The sequence below is a fragment of the Varroa jacobsoni genome, unplaced genomic scaffold, assembly GCF_002532875.2.
Source record: "Varroa jacobsoni isolate VJ856 unplaced genomic scaffold, vjacob_1.0 scaffold_841, whole genome shotgun sequence".
Lineage (NCBI taxonomy): Eukaryota > Metazoa > Arthropoda > Arachnida > Mesostigmata > Varroidae > Varroa > Varroa jacobsoni.
In genome coordinates this window covers 39,531-58,180 of record NW_019213743.1, presented here as the reverse complement: position 1 = coordinate 58,180, position 18,650 = coordinate 39,531, and the positions used below count along the sequence as shown (strand labels likewise).

The window sequence follows — 18,650 nt, the reverse complement described above, 5'->3', positions numbered from 1 at the left end:
CTCCATTTGCTCATCTTCAAAGCTGTTCTCCGGCTGGGAAATAATTATCGGTCTGAAATTGGTTTAACTGTTATTGTAAAAATACGAGCAATTTTAATAGCACGATAGTTGCTTACGATAATAGTACTGGCTCCTATCTGATTGAGCTTCTTTTCTTCCTGTCTTGTTAAACGTTTCACTCAGCATTTGCCAACCAGGTTTACCCCTTTTGTCGTGAGCAAAAAACAAAACTGTACATTTATTACTTGTCGAATGGCTTTACTATGCTGTCATCCGGCGACTGTTATTGTCAGTGTTTGATTCATGCGTAAGCTCGCGCATTTTCTTCACTGAAATTAAATCTTCTTAAGTATTAGCGACGAACGACGGTCACAGGCCATGGCGGACAACAAACTAACGAAAGAAATCCGTTCGTCGAACTCTTGAAGGAAAAATAAATTTGCACACGTTTGATTCGTTTCATCTAGAGGAAACAAATCATCAAAAGTGAGGAAAAAAGAGAGACCTGCGCATGGCCTCCGTCTGTTTCCGTGCGCCTATATTTGCTATAGGCGCACGGTAATCGGCATTGTCGTCGTATTGCTCTACGAATCCACATGACCCAACGCAGACACACGTTGTCGTCCATCCCCTGCCATAAAATGGCTTCCAGAAACGCGAATGTTATACAGTGAAATTGTGTAGCAGCAGGGGCGCCAGCAGCAACAAGAACAGCTACCCCCTAACATTTCCCGCCAATCGCTTCTACTTGGTCACATATATAGGATCCGACCGATTACGAATCAGCTGAGGAATCAGGTGAGCAGTTAAAAGTGCAGTTAACTATTCTAAATTCTATTTAACCTTGGCAGAAAACACCCAACAGCAACACTAAAAATCGGCGTAAGAATCAAACGACACGACTTTGTCATAAGAAAGTAATTAAGACAAAATCTTTTTGAATGACAGGGAAAAGAAGCGACCGAGACGAAGATATTTTAAGTTAGTGTTGAATGCTTTGCGTGGTGGTTAGGGTGGTGTGGATACGTGTCACAAGCGCTATAATAACGGATCTTCTTAAGTGGAAAATCACTGCTCTGCTGGAAGATAAGGCCGAGCTAAGCGACGGATGGTCGAACGGGCATTGGCTCGTTTGGCTGGCTTTTTAAACGGAATATCTAGCAAATAGAGCTGCGACAGCTCTAATAAACGAGGCTGCCAGTCCACTTTTGGGGTGGAACTAATAGTGGCGTCTACGGCATTGATGGCCGCTGGATCGCCTAATTGTCTTCCAGTCGAACAACTGTGTAGGCTTGCTTCGTTCCGCAATTAACGTCTAATAGCGATTAGCAGCTATGACGAACGTCTGAAACGCTATCGGAAACGCTGTCGACTTCTACGTTAGCGGGACAGTACACGTCGGTTCTAGGACGTTTTCGGTCTATGTCTGTGTGTCTACTTGCGTGTTAGGTAGATACCAAGGCGGAGAAGAAGCTTTTCCTCCGGTGCTCGCGTAAACATTGCGTATTGGTTGCGAACCACAGTCGAGCCCCGCCCGCTTCGATCGATCTACCCGGTAGACGTGGATATGTGATGGCCTGTGTCTTGTAGAAGTAGCGATTTTCGCTGGTCACATGTCGGCGACGAACGTGTAAATAAACACCGGATAAAGATCTTGAGGTATAGGCGACCACCGTAGTAACACCTCGATGGCGAGGTTGCTTCATATACGTCTGGGTGAGAGGGCTTTGAAGATATCTGGTCATCGGTGTATAGTGGTTACAGCACCCCGCGGACGGCTACCAATGAGTTTCATTTGCAGTGGAAATCTATTACTGCAGACGGTTGCCGCTTACTAGTCTATGTCGGTGGAGGTTTCCCAGGGGTATACTTGCTGACCACAGGTATTTGTTCTTGTAACACTGGCCTTCCTCCATAAATTATTTGGGTTACTTGTGCTACAAGAGATATTACAGTACTAACGGCGAATTCTACAGAGTTCGATCCGGGATTGTTGATGGAATTGACGCTAGAATATATCTGTCAATTTATTACGCCTTATATTTTATGTATGCTATGAGCGGTCTGACGCAAGCGGCAGCCTCTAAAAAACGATTATAGATATTGATGGTTGACGCTGGCTAAACCGATGGGGTACGAATTAGGTTTTCTTTTGCCAAACTTGCTAGATTAAGTGTGAGGGGAGCTAAAACAAGAAGACCCTAGCGTGCAGTGCAAATGTTACAGTACTGTATCTGAAGATATCGAGAATGCGCCTATATGGGTAGTGACTTACTAACCTAAAGAGAAGCTAGGGTTAACGGAACGCGACTGAGTATAATTATAGCGTTATTATATAATAGACATTATATAGACCGCAATATACTTGTCTAACTGATGGAATCGAAATCGTTTAAATCGTATCCAATATCAGCCCCGCTAGTCGTACGTATACAGGCATAAATATCTGTACTGAAATATCGATCGTTTATTTACCTTGCGTTATAACCGCTCTCATAAGCCTATACCATTTGGGTGGTCATCACTGTCAAAGTAAACCAAAGCTGAACGGATAGTCACTGACACAAACGCCACGTTATACCGTACTGATCATCTATTAATCGCTAGACGTCATACGTCCATAGCTAAACATCTGAATGAATTCGATCTTCATTAACTCCTCGCGTGTCTGAAGATTTTAGTGTGCACGTGTGCAGTGGGCACCTGTGTGCAATGGGCGTCTGTTCGCTGACGGTGCCATGAGCCTATTTGCTATCGGAAGCTTCGACTGTATTCACTAATAATGGAGTAACGGTTCGCGCATCACACGAAGTGTTCGAGAGACTAACGCGACAGCGTCTAAAACAACGATTTAAATTGTATCGCTTTCGGTCGCGCAACGTAGCATCTATAGAATTCAGCCTAATCCGGTCTGTGTATCCCTGTGTGATATACCTGCACATTTCTATCGCACGAGATGGTACTACGGCGTAACCTGCGTCAGCAATACTCTAACGAATCTATACGGGCGACGTCGCTGGGAGAGAAGCCATCCATCGGTCCGGCCAGAAAGTCATGGCCCATCGGAACGAGTCATTCTGCCATACTGGCACTCCTCCGCTGTGCTATGGTTGCCGACACGTTTCCCGACCGCTTGGCAAGCCATACAATAGACAACGAAGTAGCAGAGACGACGTAATTGGAATTGTAATCTTCTCAAGCGGTAGAAATAGCAGCAAAGCGCAGTCGAACTTGCCGTAAAGGGATCTTCACGTTGTCCGATGATGAATATACAATGATCTAGTAGAAATGTCATATCGATAAAGGGAAGCTTCGACATCCCCATTGCTATAGCAGAAATTCGTATGTTAGTTTCTTTAGAATGCGCTGTCGCTTCGCATGCCCAGATAACAGAGAGCTTCTCTTTTACTAGCAGATCGGGCCTTATGTATTCATGCTTACGTATATATGTATATATTAGAAGTATATAACTGGATATATGAGAACATACTAAATCACAAAAAAAAACTGAACACCATAATTCAGCATAAACGTGTCCTAACAAGAATACATTTGTACGTGCCTATCACTTCTAGGAAAACGAGGCGTAGTACGTGGTAGGGTTCAGAGGAACAATAAAACACGCCTATGTGCTTTTTTAAAGTGTCTGGGTTCTCCTTAACCTAATTAGGAAAAGCTGGGTCGACTGCTAACTCTAAGCTTAAATCTAAATAATGCTTAATAACTAGATAATCTGTTACCTTCGAACCGTACATTAGCTATCGCCATTGTACAGGGAAGCGGATGCTGTGTCCAGGTAAGAGCGATTTCATTTATCGCGTCACGTCATCTGTTTATGATGAATGGCCCAAAATCTTCTTACAATACCAGCTTATTCTGATATTTAGCGATTCGCTGTTGCCCACTGCTGCCACACCGTCTGTTATTGCCCCATACATTATCCAGCGATAACAACTTTGCTTTAAGCTGTCGCATGCTGGCGACTTTCACTAAAAACTTAGAACCTAAGCTATTATCCTTCTAACCATCTCGAGTTGAAGAATAACCGAAGTGATGCTATTGCCCCCAGTGAATGGGGTAGTCGTTGTGTATATCCCACCGGTATTAACCCAATAGTTGATTAGCTCATGAGCCATTTTCTGAAATCGACAGTTCGATCGTTTCCAGCGCCTGTCCCGATTGGAAGTGATCGCAGTGCCCCACTACCTTTACCCTTTGCCATTTCGTTGTCTTCCAGATATTTGCACTTGAAAGGTAGTAGTGGCTTCAATGTGGCGTGAACTAAATCAGCATAGAAAGCTCAGCAACTACTGGTGGACTATTCGTGCAGCTCTCGCAAACGCCGTAGCAGTCAGTTATCGTTTCATATCGTTTCCATTATCGTTTTCAGCGTTCGTTTTCTGATCAACTGTCGTTAGGCCTGCTTGCGCTATTGTTACGGTTATCTTTTCATTTAACAAGCCAGTTATATAATGATCAGAGGCGGTTATCGATTATGGATCTGTGCAGTGGGGTCTGCAATGTCGCTCTGATTTGATTATCGAATTCATCCGTAAGAGCCCCAGACAATAATCTGTATCCGCATTTCCTTTTTTCTGTCGATGAGACTTCAGGCGTAAGTGTGATTGTTATCTAGTCGTAGATGCCGAACCGGCGTATATAAACACAGGTATACTTGCTTGTTTGAGTTAGTACTCGACTTAATCACTAGGGGGCTAAGTGTGCTTAGTTAGTATATAATGCTCTCTACATATATATTTCAGCAACGTATAGTTAGTTATAGTGACAGGCATGGAAGTGTGCTCGCGTTCCATATCGCTCCTCTCAAATAGAAAGGCGGATGTTAATTCATCACGCAGAATATTTGATGGCTCAACTTCATAGGTTAGGTTCGATAAGCTGATCTTTTAAGTTCTTTTTTTCCCACTTACGTATAAGTAAATACACGATGGAATCATGGAATTCAGAGCTTATGCAGTGACCCGTGTAGGAAACGATCTACAATGACATATTCGCCTATATTTAGCTAGTCGTGTTTTTTTCACGTAAAAACAACACGAATATCGTATTCACTGATGAGCGCAGATAGGTGTTCTGCGTTATTTTTCTGCGACGGCGTGAAGAACATGAAGTTAACCTGGACAACGAATAAGTTACGTAACTTCACTGTTGCACTATGAGAAATCTATCCTGAACAAGAGCATACTATGGACTAAATGTCGCAAGGTATAATTTCAACGCAACACGTGACATATCTGGATCCAAATTGTCTATGAGTTGTTCCTAGAACTGCATCTAAATGAAAATAGGTACTCCAGTACTTTTTTGTGCGTACCTAAACATCGCTCCTGACGACCATAGTTGTTTAGTCCAATTATTGCTTGGCATGATCCCATCTTCATTGGTTCATCTTCAAAATATATCTTCCTTAATTTACAAGCAGTCTTTTGCTAAAGTAGGTTACATGGTAAATATGCTGACTGCAGAAAGTTTTGGCAGCCAAGAATATAGAAGCTCCAAACGGCCAATAAGTACAAATAGAGGAAAAGGGCTCAAAGAAACTAATCGTCGGAGCTTACCTAGACGACTTGATTGGCAATTGATGTTGCGACACCCTAAACGGCCGTTCGTTTCTATAGAAAAGATCCATGTGAGCCATCTTAATGATTCTTTTTGACGTCTTTCAATTCGAATTCCACTGAATATCTTCCAGTTTTCTCCCGGGAAATCCAGCTTGGATTTTTCAGAAATAATAACGCGAGGCGTCAATTTCAGGTACTAAGGAAGTTTATAGTCTGAACATATTGGATAATAGCTGATCTTTACTCGGCTTTCGAATGATAGTGAATTTCGTTCTCCAAATGATCAGCTCTGTGTTGGTACCGGGTCGACCCGCTACGATAAACAGTCCGCCTTTCGTTTGTATGAACTCGATTTCGTCACCCTGTTTATAAAGTTTCTGACTGATTTTTTTTTCTGTGATAAGCAAACACAGATCGACCCCTTTCGTATTGTTTGAAGTAGTTGGACTGTGGATGGGGTATCAACTCCCCTGCAGTTTCTAAGGCGTGTTCTCAAGAGGGAATCGCCATCACTGTGAACCTTTACTCGGTTCCTGGCTCAATGCTGTTACTTTACAGCGTTAGTGTCACTACAAACATCTGTAGCCTATTGTGGGGCATAATAACACAATTCATTTCTAAAATTGATCATTTTCTGTTTGTTATTTACGTTTGTGTTCTTCTTGGCGTTTTGGTCTATCCGAACCCTTTCGGTTTCTGACATATATGAATATCGAACGGTTGTTGATGGCGATCAGAGTTCTTGAGAAGAATTACGTTGAATTGCATTCAAGGTCAGACCTCGTTCAGCAGCTATATTTTAGGAAATAGGAGGGGTGCACATCTGCTTGAGACAGTCTGAAATTTAAGCTGGATCTGTCCGCGACTTTATTATCTAGAGTTTTTCAAGAAAGCCATGAGAGGGAAAATTTAAATAGCGTACCTCGTTCAAGGTGACACGATATAGTTGGCCCTATATTGAAGCAATTTCATACGTATATACAAGTACATCAAACTAACTTGCTACAAGAAAGTTCAACGTTATCAAAAGACGTGGGTTAAACACACCCGGACAATAGCCAGTTGGCAATACTCGCCGTGAATGAGTTAATTATAAAATTATGTAAAAAAAAAAAGTAATAGTATTTTCACTTTGTCTCTTATTCTCAAATATTTTTCTATCTATTTCATATTATTGTTGGCTCGACTCTGACTCATATGGCGTCGATCTGTAAATAATATGTACAACGATTAGGAGACGTGGGAACGGCTTTATAATATCAGCAATGATCATGATATGCCCACGGAATCCTTCAAAAATGGCGTATCCACTGCCAAGTACTTCGTCCTTAAATTCCTGTTCTAACAGTAGTATCAATTATATCATTAAAGGAATTTAGGCATATAGTAAACAACTTATGTCTGTATAGTTTTAGTTTTTCTCCTATTTCTCATTAATATTTATGTGCATGCAGTATCCAACAGGTCGTATACTTGGCATTCTAACAATATGTTAAGAGGTTTTTGGTGTGACAGATCACTTCCTCGACAATTCGGATTGGATGGCCGATAAATACATAGACGCTAATATATGTATTCGGCGACAGTGTGAACGCTGTCATCGCAAACTGACGATGTCTTTAGCTCGTGTCACCATCCACTTGACGGTATGATGTAGTCGAGAAAGTTAGGAACAGACAATGAAAAAAGGAAGCACTGAAAATAGCCGCGTATGTCCTGGTGACACGCGGCAGCGTCTTTTCATAGTATTATTGGTAGTAACAGTTATTGGCGTTATGCTGGCAGTTTTTTTTTTGACACTTTTACTAACTGACACCTCTATCAGAATGGTAAGGGATCCAGCCCGGGAGGGCCTGACTCCGTTATGTGCATGCTGCCAGGAAGCTGCTAAGGTGAAGAACAGATCACGAAACTTCACGAAGTCGTCAACGAAAATGACATCATTCGTCTAGCTCAACAATGGCTTTAGAATTCAGTCACATGCTTGGCCATTCTCGCGATCGGAGACTCGATACCGTCATCGGAAGAACGACGCACCGGAAAAGTCCATTTGTTGCTACGGCTGGATTTTCCGCGAATTTGACAGCATGTCAGCATCAAAAGTGAATTTTAATTTATCTCGAACCGTTTCTCTATAGTTTACCCGCTTATGTTCTCTGCGTCGATAGGAAAAATCAGTGTCTGCTAAGGGGAAACAAAGTCACCGAAGGGTTCGTTAATTCAGTGATAAAGATAGTCAGCTTTTAACGGCTATCTGCGATCGGGGCGAAAGGAAACTATAACATAGAAGGTCGTAGAGTGGCGTCTCTCAATGCGAACGCTGGCGCCTGTCTTCTAACGGTATTAGGCCTGCGCTAGCGTCACCGTGATTCTCAGCGATCTTCTCGTATGGTCTTCTCGCGCATTTGATGGATCCGCCTACTAATTATTAAATTAATTAAAAATAAATAACTATAAGAGGTGAGAGAGATGGAACCCGATGCGAACGTGATTTCGGTAACATACATCATACAACCAGCTCTTTCCACTATTAGCAATGGTGAACTTTTCAGTCGATCACCTATCTTTGGGGACTAGCTCCCTACACCGATAGTATTTGCATGGGTAAATTTCTGGGCCGAGGACCAGAGCATGCGAGAAAAAGTGCTCTCGTTGCGCATACCTCTTACCATTGCCGCTACAGGTACAATAGCTAGGAGATAGCCATTCTAAATCTGTGTCGTATCGGGTCTTGCGCGAGGGGCGCAAAAATAAAATAAAGTCTAAAATAAATATAAAAGCCGGAAATACTTTGCCTTAAAAAGTGTTGATGACGAATGCCAAAGGCAAGTAAATACGCCGATATTTCATAATTCGAAATCGAGCGTATAAACGCTTCGACAGAGTAAACGCCTTTATTATGTACGTAGACTATGAGCCTGTTTATAGTTTAAGATGAAGTTCAACTTAAGCATATATAGTGCCACAAAAATTAGCCTAAAATTGCTAGCCCACAAAAAATAGCTAGCCGAAAAGTGACCGTGTTTACCAGTGGATGTTTATTGTATTTTCATCATTTGACCAGATCTTATTTCTCCCATTCATCTCGCCATTTTGGCACAAAGCTCGTAAGGGCAGTGATACGGTACGGCCCGCTATTCAACGATTCAGTTATAATAGTAGTGACTATATATATATATATATATATATATATATATGGCATAATTGTGTCGAACTTCATAGTGACATTGATACTTATTTCGTCTGCACGCAGTCCATCTTCCATTTGTTTAAGACACTTTATTAACTTCACTTCATTAAGGAGCTTCGCGCTACTTTCTTTTGAAATAGGATCATCAAGCAACATGAAACCCTCAGTCCTCTTATACCTCACAATCAATCTTTTCTAAAAACACTAGATAAACTTACGATCGTGTCAATTAGAGAATCCAAGTGAAATTCTGTCGCTTAGACTTTGTTGATGTTGCCCTTGTTAGCCAGCTTCTGTAGCAGTTGAAAGCTCCTCACCGTCGTCTCCATCGATATTGTTTTATTTTCACACTCTGCCTGCTTATCAGTCCGGCCTTCATCCGTCGATTTTGCGCGTCGGATCACAGAGCGATAAAAGCTTCCCTTGTACTTTGACGGGCGAGGTGATCTCTTCTTGTCGGCGAAGCAACAGCGTCAACATCAACAACAGCAGCAGCAGCAGCAGCAGCAACGGTAGCAGCAACAGTAGCAGCAGCAGCAGCAGCAACAGTAGCAGCAGCAGCAGCAGCAGCAACGGTAGCAGCAGCAGCAGCAGCAGCAACGGTAGCAGCAGCAGCAGCAACGGTAGCAGCAGCAGCAGCAACAGTAGCAGCAGTAGCAGCAGCAGCAGCAGCAGCAGCGGCGGCTCTCAACACAGTTTGCTCCAACATCACATTTATTATCGCCGAATTCGCGCTCATGCCGGCAGCACGATTCGTCATGTTATCAACATGTACCTATTGTACGACGCAAACACCGCGTCACCGTTGGCGCGAGTGTCTACCAGTAGCGAGCGGCCGTGCGATACGACTGCGCGAACGCTTTACACAGGCCCCATCCTCCAAACTACGCAGTAGATGTTACAGCCGCGCTAAGCGTACTAGTAATAAAGTATAGTTAAAATATGGTGTCGTTATTGTATTTTGTCTCGTTGGTAGGAAAATGTCTATGTCGATCTTGCTGATAGATGGGTTATGTTTACAGTGCGCGAATTTGATAAAGAAGAGCCAGTTAGTGAAAACAGACGTGGACGCAATCACGTTCAGAAGAGACGACGGACGCCTATATATGATGCAGACTTGTTGCTACTTGCAACAAATATTGAACAATAATTATTGTTAGATTTTACCTCTGGCAGTTATTTGTATGGATTTCAAGTACTGCGTTTGAATACCCTCGAATCACTACAGATCTTCAACATCTGTAATACATATACAGCAATGCTAAATCCTTCTATTTAGTACCTGAGCCTAGCATTTCGTTCCGCTTAGAGATGAACTTTGTCTGTCATGTTTCTCTATGGTGAAGAATTTCCCGACACGAGGCACGCTGTCCATATTTCGTGTCCATTTCTACCTGTTCTTATTTGACATAAGTGTCTGAGCTTTCAGTTAAATTCGTGATCCTTTGGCTCGCTTGTTTCAGTCGCGGACTAGGTACCGTGAACGATCTAACGACGCAAAAGTTCAACGACTTCTAAAAGGAGGAGACCAACGTCGATCTGCTTGACCAGTGTATTACTCGATGGCGATTTTTACACACAGGTAACTTTGCATAGCGACTTTCTTGACCAGCGACAGCTACATCATCATCAGTTGATGCTTTTCAATATTTTTTTAGACTGCATCCAATTAAATCGATAGAAATATATATATATATATATATATATAGACAAAAATATAACATGCAGGTGTGCATTTACACTAGGGACGTGTGCAATTGTCATTTTAATTGTAACCTGTACATGTTCATAGTTGTTGCTCTAATATCAATTAGGTTTACGCATATAACAGGTAAGTGCAATGTCAAAAAGATACTATACAGATACTCGAATTAGTAGAAAGTGTCGAGTCCGTTCAGTTTGTACACTGCGCTAACTTTGTCTCGCTATTATTTCCAGTAGAAGCGATGAGGAGTGGCTTATTGATATGCCTCAGTGGGGCATCCATTTACGACCCTGTTTAGCTCTTATTCGACGATGATGATGGTGGCGGTTCCAAGCTATCTATTTAGCCGTCAACAAAGCAACTGTATATGGTAAAATTCAAATACGTAAAGATCTACACGGATTAGTCTATGGCAGTGTGAGTAGAGCGCTTGTCTGTCCCGCATAAGGTTTCCGGTCCTGCAGCAGCAGCAGCAGCAGCAACAGCAGCAGGAGCAGGATTAATTTTAGAAAATGACTGGCTAATTTCAGATCTGGGTCGTCAGAGTTACAGCTTCCATGGCTAGCTACTCGATAGAGCTATCATCAACTAACTGACCATAGTAGTCGCATGTTAAACATTCGCTTGTACGTTCGATAGGTTTTCATTCAGTCCTCAAGGACTGCAGTGCCCCCGCACTCTTCTTAACAATCCGGTTATGATTCAAGTACACACGCTCACTGTTCGAAATTAGACGAATAACGATCCTAAAATAATGTCAAGTCAAACTGAAAACAATTCGACCACTATAAAAAAAAAAAAAAAAAACTGCCTTTTCCCAGAAAATCCAATAGAAAAAAGCAAGCAGAAGCTACCCACACGGTTTCGCTTTCCAACACTATTACCATCGTAAGTGACTAATCCCAGGTTCGGATCGTCTCTAATTGTCGATCCGATCAAACGGAAGTTTATTTACTTGATTTGATCTGCTGGATGGTTTTTTTCATCGTGTCCATTTGGTCCACTCGGTTTTCGGCCCTTTTAGACCACTGGCTATATTGTCGACGGGGAGATTTTCGGTGTCTTCGGGCTGAATTGTTCGGCACCGCCGCGTACCACACATTCAGCTATTGGTACTAAGTTGGAGTATGGTTGAGCGAATAACGCCGCTAGCGACAAACAAAACGACGCTATCACCGTTGAACTAAACGGAGCCAACAGAAGCGACCATATCTTATAGACACATACTGCTGTTTATGGCACTAAAAAGTATCACACATCATCGACTGAAACAATTATCCATTGCTTCGATACGAAAGAGATGTTAAAATTTAAGCAAAATATATCGTATCAGGACAACTTCAACTAGCGGCTGTCCGAGGGACAGCAGTGAACAATCGTATTTCGTGATTCCTTTTTTTCTAGCTCTGTCAACACATAAAGTCTCACGCTTACATCGTTCCTACATGCTTTTTTATCGGGGAATGCTACAACGCTGGAGCCACAATCACGTTTATATACATCAACTGAAAGCAACGTTATCTTTGGTTATATAACCTCGATTTAAGAACAGTTAGCCGGAAAACATATAATTACCGCATCGCATCAATCGTTACGCGATTCATTGTCTAATTTACTACTCTAACATATTTATCAGTACTCCATAGATTATCGGTTCTATCTTAATTACCAAAAAATTTCTGCAATAATGATTAGTTAGAACTTTCGGGACGGGAACTTTTCTGACGATGTGTCTATTGCAAAGTCGACGCGACTTCAAATACAGAAGACAAAGAAGATTTCTTCGCTTGTTTATGTACGAGGAAAGGTAGACAAGACTCGAACCAGCAATTGTCAGTTTAAAACGCCCCCTCCACGTCCGGGGGCCAAGTGGGGTGTACAAATGCGACAGGACAACCCTACAGTGTCGCACCGATAACGTGTGCATTTATGGATACGAATTCCCCAATACAAAATCACCATTAGCTCTAAAACTATCTGCTTACTGGCTATACGTTCCTGGTTTCTATTCAAGTTGCTTTACTGGTAGCTATGTCTACTTCTCTGCTTGAAGCCTCTCCAATCACATCCACTACGTGGCAGATATAATTGAATAAAATCCATAATTTACATACGTGTTCGATACCTGTATCGTTTGCTTGAAACGTAACAGTTCGATCCACCGTAACGCCAAATAAGTGGTAAGCACGTATACGCTAATCCCAGTAATAGTTGTGCTTTCCGTGCATGACTGCTTAATATAGCGGGGTACCTAGAGCGCCACCGACGACTCCATTCATTGCAAACGATCGTTCAACAATGAAACATCTCAATACTAAGCGATATTTACGCTGTTAATCATTTTTACATGCATTTATAAGAAATTGTGGTTAATTTTTTGTATTGACTTCATCCGGCACAGTTTGCTTACTTCAAGCTAGCACCAACAGGCAGAACCGTTACTGACCAAGCTGTTGTTCAATTTCGTCGTGGCTGTAACAACTTCTTTTTCCACTCTGCAACGATTTCCATTTTCCCCCTGCGACGGCCAAAGGTCAAAGGCTACAGCCGGCGGACAGACGTTTGACATCTATAACAATGATCGCGGCAGCGGCAACGGGGTCCGTTGTTCATTCATTGATCACGGTAGTCGCAAGAACAGCAGCAGATAGCGGAGTGCTTTCGATATACGCGTACACAGCTAGTACCACTTCAAAGTGTCTTCATAAGCCGCGATGTTTGTTATTATACAATCCTGTGCATTGTGGTTACCCTTCGATTCACTTATAGCTAACTGTCCATCAACGCAAGTACCTATGCCCGTCTAGCGGTAAAGACAGCAGCAGCAGCAGCAGCAACGTGAAGATTGACAACTGTAGCTGGACACGTACAGCGTTAAATACGATGTTCGACCGAAGCCTTTTTGACTGTCATCGTCGTCCCTGTAACGGCCGCTACAAACTATGGCATCAGCCGCTGGGTAACCAGTAACTAGCGCTCCGTTTTTCCAGCCAGCCACTTTATTGCGACAAGTAAATCGTACGTAACTTTACGCTTCGCATTACGCGTTTTATTCCACAATAATGATCATACCTACAGCCACAGTAACAACATAAATAATAACAAGCAATTGCTTATCGTACTATCCTAGCTCTATTCCGAGCCGTTCTCTTGTGTTGTCTTCGATCCAGTAGCAATAGCATTGAAGATAAATCCAGCTACTGATCGCCATAACGTCAGCTGGCGCGCGGAGTAATAACGAACGAGGCGCGTGTGCTTCGACCGAAGTCTTCTGTAGGCGAGAGCGTTTTTGAAAGCAGTCGAGGAGTGTTGGACAAGGGGATAGCGTAGTTGTTACGCGTCAATATGGCGTCGATGTAGGGAAGCAGAGATTCTATGGTTGAGTAGTACGGCTTTGAAAGACAGCGGCGGCTGCATTTACGACTGTAGGCGCAGGCTAATCCGGAGGCAAGAAAGTTATATGGACGTCATGGATTCTACTATGCGTTATCGCATATTGTTTTCGCTAGTCAGCAGTACGAACAGGAACGCGGTCTCATGACGGGAAATACTAGTGGAAACCTGAACAAATAGCTTTTCATCGTTACTCACTCGGCAATGCATATGGACGAATTTATTTCATACTTATTGTGCCCTACATTTTATGGCTGATGAAAGATTTTGCGAAAATTCTAAAAATATTTGTTTTTTGTAAAGGGCTCGCCTTTGTCCGAGCTTACCCTTGACATGGTGCTTTTTTGTGTTCGAACTCGGAGACAAAGTAGTAGTATTACAACGTAAACTTTAGGTAGATTTGTAAGTAGACTAAGAACATTAAGCAAATATTTTGGGACACGGCTGATTCAACATTCATTTAATAACGACTTCGTATAATTCGAAACTAACAGTCTACAATGTTTTTGCCACAGATATCTAACAACACTTTTCCCGGTCCCTTTCGGACAACCGTTTGGTGCTCACCGATAGCAAAACTCGGGTGGAATACTTAAAGTCCTTGAACTGGTCTATCCGGTGATCACCGCCAACTTGCAGTTCCTGATCAATAGATTGCCTGTGAGATCTCATCGGTGGTCAGTAATAAATTCAAGCGGACACAGAAGCATATGAACGGCAGTTCTAGCAATCTGAATTAGGATCGGATAGAAGTAGACAACGGTCAAGGGGACAAATGGAGCCTACCGAAGACAGGCTATGGCAGGCAAGTAAATTTTCAAATAACTCTTTTATACTCCGGCTACATTAGGCCGAACTATACGTTGGGTGAATTTGAGGGGCCTTCTGACAAGCTGTTTGTTCATCAGACAGAGAACTCGTAAACCCTATAGGGTGCTCTTCCAGTCTTCTGTGAATCTAACTGTTCGTGACAAAGGGATGGAAAATCTGATTTTCGGGTGGCGAAAACTCGTGACCGAGAAAAAGCTCGGCGATAGATATATATGGAGAAAAAGTTCCTACAGAAAACGGCCTTTCAGGAGGCGCGGAAGAACTTTAGAACCCTAGAGGCCGTGCATCTTAGACGGGCCGAAGTCAGCATGACTAAAGCACTGCTGGAATATCCAAATAGCAGAAGCCCAAAAGGCCTGCAAGCATAAAGGGCAGTCAAAAGAGCTAGAGAAGGGGCTAATGTGATTCGTACGCCGCTCAACTGCCACCAAGAACTCCGCACCGACCCAAGAAAACGTTGGGACTGATTTTCTAACGTGGTTGCGTGAACTAAATCGACCGCACGAAAAGATCAAAGAAAAATTTGATTGTACTGATCATCAAATCACCAGATCCAGATAATAAACGAAGCTGTTCCTGCAACACAAAAGTATTCCACAATTAGCATTCTTTATTGCAGTGTTATAGCGGCTGCTGTTGGCCAGGTTTTCGCAGGTATCTAGCTACTGCCTTGGTAAGAAAACAGTTGATCTGGTAATTTGCCACTTGGCGGCTGTGAATTCTGAAAATCGAGCCACTTGTCGTTCTGTAGGGTGTTGCTCCTCGCAGGGTGGCTGCCAGGCGGTCGGATTAACCTGTCATTTTAGGTAAAACGCCAAATAATGACCTATTTTCATATGAGTCACGCGTCAAACAGCGCGTTCATATTAAAAGTCGTTTGGTTCAGAGATGCAACTGTTGAATCATTGTCATCAAACCCATGGCTAGAAGGTCTTACGACCCTAACCCGTTCAGTTACTAGCTATGATTTTACGCACCATTAAGACTCTGTGACAGTGTGGATATGATCTCGCCAGAGCCTTAATAATCTCTAACAAGATAATTCAGTTTTGGTTCGGTGTGATTCGGTAAGCAGAAGCTTTTCACAAGGCCAACCGAAGACATTAAAAAGAGAGGACCAAACCAGGCTTCTGTGAACGGTCGAAATGTAGATAAAACAATACCAACTGACCGAAACTTCAAAACCACCTTCATTAAATTAGGACGCAGTGTGTGAGTATTCGAAACCATTAGAAGTTGTATTTAGAAGAATCTTACTGCGATAATGTCTGCTAGCTTACGATAAAGCAGAGGAGACCTGCCTACGGCTTACAGTTCTACTATCTATACTGAATCAATTATAAAGATTGCCAAAGATTTTTGCACCTAAAACAACATGCTACAGTGTTGTTTAATGTTTACGTTCTCCTCTACCAAGGTCGACTTATACCCAAGGATCCCACATCCATACAAGTAGAGGGATCCTAAATTGTTATATTATTAAAATTAAAACCGAAACACTAGTGGAGGACTTCGATAAAATCGTTTGCAAATATCACAGGGATACAGTACAATACATGATAACCTATTCTACCATGTGAGGGATTATTAAGCAAAGCGATTACTGAAAGGCAGTGGACGTGATCACTGTGACTTCTTGATGGGCCGCGAATTTTTTGATGAATCAATCAATACTGGCTGTGGTTATTTTTTTCCAATACCATTTTCTGGCCCACGAAATGTGTCAACAATCTGTCCCGGATGACCAGGCTTCTATGAGATGGGTCAAGACAACAGGTGGTTATTAGTATTTCTTTTTCATCAGCAATTTTTAATACCTACAGTTGTTTTCTTCCAGCTATTATCCGGCCCTCCGTGTAAGAGCTATTGAATGCGTCCTCCATCCGGTAACGGTCCGATCGTTGAGAGCATTTCGTCTGTTCAACGCCGCTTTGCGTTAGCTAAGTCCAAATATCATATGCATATTTGGGAGCATCTGCCCTTCGCAAAGCCTTAATGGGATCATCCTCACACCGAACGCCCCTCCTATCCACTGATCTCAAATGGACGCTCTTTTGATATTCATAGCAGTATCAGTAAATGAATGAATCAATCCACGCTTTAAGCATAAAGCTAAGGATTTGCCTTATCCACAATGGGCAAATTGCATGCAGATATCCTTAACTATCCATCGATGCTGGATGATAGCATCTAGAAAAAAAAGCATTGCGACGACGCCCTCGTTGAAGTAGACGAGCGGCCTTACGATAAGGTTAATTCTTTCGCTCGGAGCTTCACTTCCCCGAAACGCGTTCTGTCAAAAGACGAAAAGCGAGCCTTGACAAGGCGCATAGGGTGCCGAATAGTGGATTTTTAAGGAGAACACTGGTTCGTTCGAATAAATCAAGCATAACATGTATGAGACATTCCGTATACCGAGAAAGCTTGAGGCCTTAAGATGATTTTGGAAAAATATTCACAAGATGCAAGTGTCACCCAAAAAGTGTGCTACGTAATAATCGAGCCTGAAAATGCATCTGAATTTTTCGATCGACTCGTAACGAACAAGATTATTTTCTTTAAGGTTTATGGCAACGTGAATTTTCATGTTTTTTTTTGGGCTTATACGTTCAAAGATATTTCGATATAAACTCAGAGATACCTTAGCACTGCTTTACTATTGTATGCCAACAAATGATTTGTTGTTAATATCGGTAGTATAGAGGTCTAAACGATGCTTTAAAATGCAATGGGTCCATCAGCCTTCAGTGCTGCAAGAGATTCATGTAATAGATGTATTTGCTTTTAATAAAAAGCCAAGATTTCATCTGTATTCCTATATACGAAACATATATCAACAGCTGTATTTGCTGATACTATGGAATTGTCCCTATTTTTGGAGAAAAACAGATACAAAAATTAACATATGAGACCTTGGGCAATTTAGGAGGGAAAATAAATATTTTTATTCCCCGAACATTACTGTTGTCTTTGTTGGTCGCCCTTAAACCTCAAACATACTGACCGTATCATGAGAACGTAGGCAGTTTGTCACCTTCTGTGTGTTATTTGTTGTTGTCATTGCTTGCGGCAACAAAAACCGTCGACGACCCGACTTACATCTATTTCTACTTTATAAATAGAAAGTTCAATGTTATTGTTGTGCCATTAATAATGAGAAATAGAAAATGAAAGCAGAAACCCTAATGTGATTGATACGACGGCAGCACCAATCGTTTAAGGGGACGACGAGGGTTAATGGGGAAGCCAATAAGGGGGCCATTGAAATCGTACCCGCTACGGACACACGCACGCAGTCCATACACAATGCGACGAGCCTTCACAAATTTGCGATCCTACCATATGCGCTAAAGGCATAAGAGAGGCAAAAACAACTGAAGTTATAAAACATCTCATACAATGCGATCATGTCGGTCTGTGAATTCGCCGTGATAGACCTGAGGGACGCACGGGGTCAGCGAGTCACTTGCCTAATAACTTATCCTAGCGGAGTCCTAAAATTATCCACATATCATTGATTCTATATTTTGACACCGATTAGTTTCTCATGGGCATCTAATAACTATCCAACAACTAAAAACACGCTAGCGCATAGAGATGTCTACACCACATTGACGGCGCATGTATAACAGCTACATGTGATAAAAAAAAAAAAAAAAAAAAAAAGATGTTCCGATAAGATACACTTGATTATGTGTAATCCATAACCAATTCCGAAATAGCAAAATAAAAATTCTTTTTTAAATTTAAATTGATTAAAAAATGTTTCGTATTCGCAGTTTCTACAGTGCGCTTTCGTGAAGAACTAAGGGCAATCAATTATTTCTACATAATGAACACATTTACGGTTTTGTCACGAGCAGTAATATAGAAACATAGCTATATGATACACATCCTTCATTGACTGATTGACCGTATCAGGATGGTTTGTTTAGAAGTTAGCATTTTT

At 42.0% G+C, this 18,650-nt stretch overlaps 1 protein-coding gene and 1 long non-coding RNA gene across 11 annotated transcripts in view; one reads left to right on the top strand and one right to left on the bottom strand.

The window, feature by feature from the left end:
- LOC111264268 (sperm-specific sodium:proton exchanger) overlaps nt 1-18,650 on the bottom strand; it is a 122,139-nt gene that overhangs the window by 64,892 nt on the left and 38,597 nt on the right. The window contains exon 1 of one of the 10 annotated variants that reach the window (XM_022840000.2): nt 8,991-9,300. The exons of 8 other annotated variants lie outside the window; for them this stretch is intronic. Coding sequence is in view for 1 of the 2 variants with exons in the window: in XM_022839998.2 (XP_022695733.1) it covers nt 2,476-2,497 (22 nt within the window). In the remaining variant the exon portion in view is untranslated. Of the gene's footprint in view, nt 1-2,475; nt 3,613-8,990; nt 9,301-18,650 lie in introns of those variants that run through there. One more of the 10 variants, XM_022839998.2, reaches the window with a different exon arrangement.
- On the top strand, nt 574-3,642 carry LOC111264271 (uncharacterized). The gene is made up of 2 exons (XR_002682786.2): nt 574-798; nt 3,576-3,642. It is a non-coding gene; the product is annotated as an uncharacterized LOC111264271 (long non-coding RNA).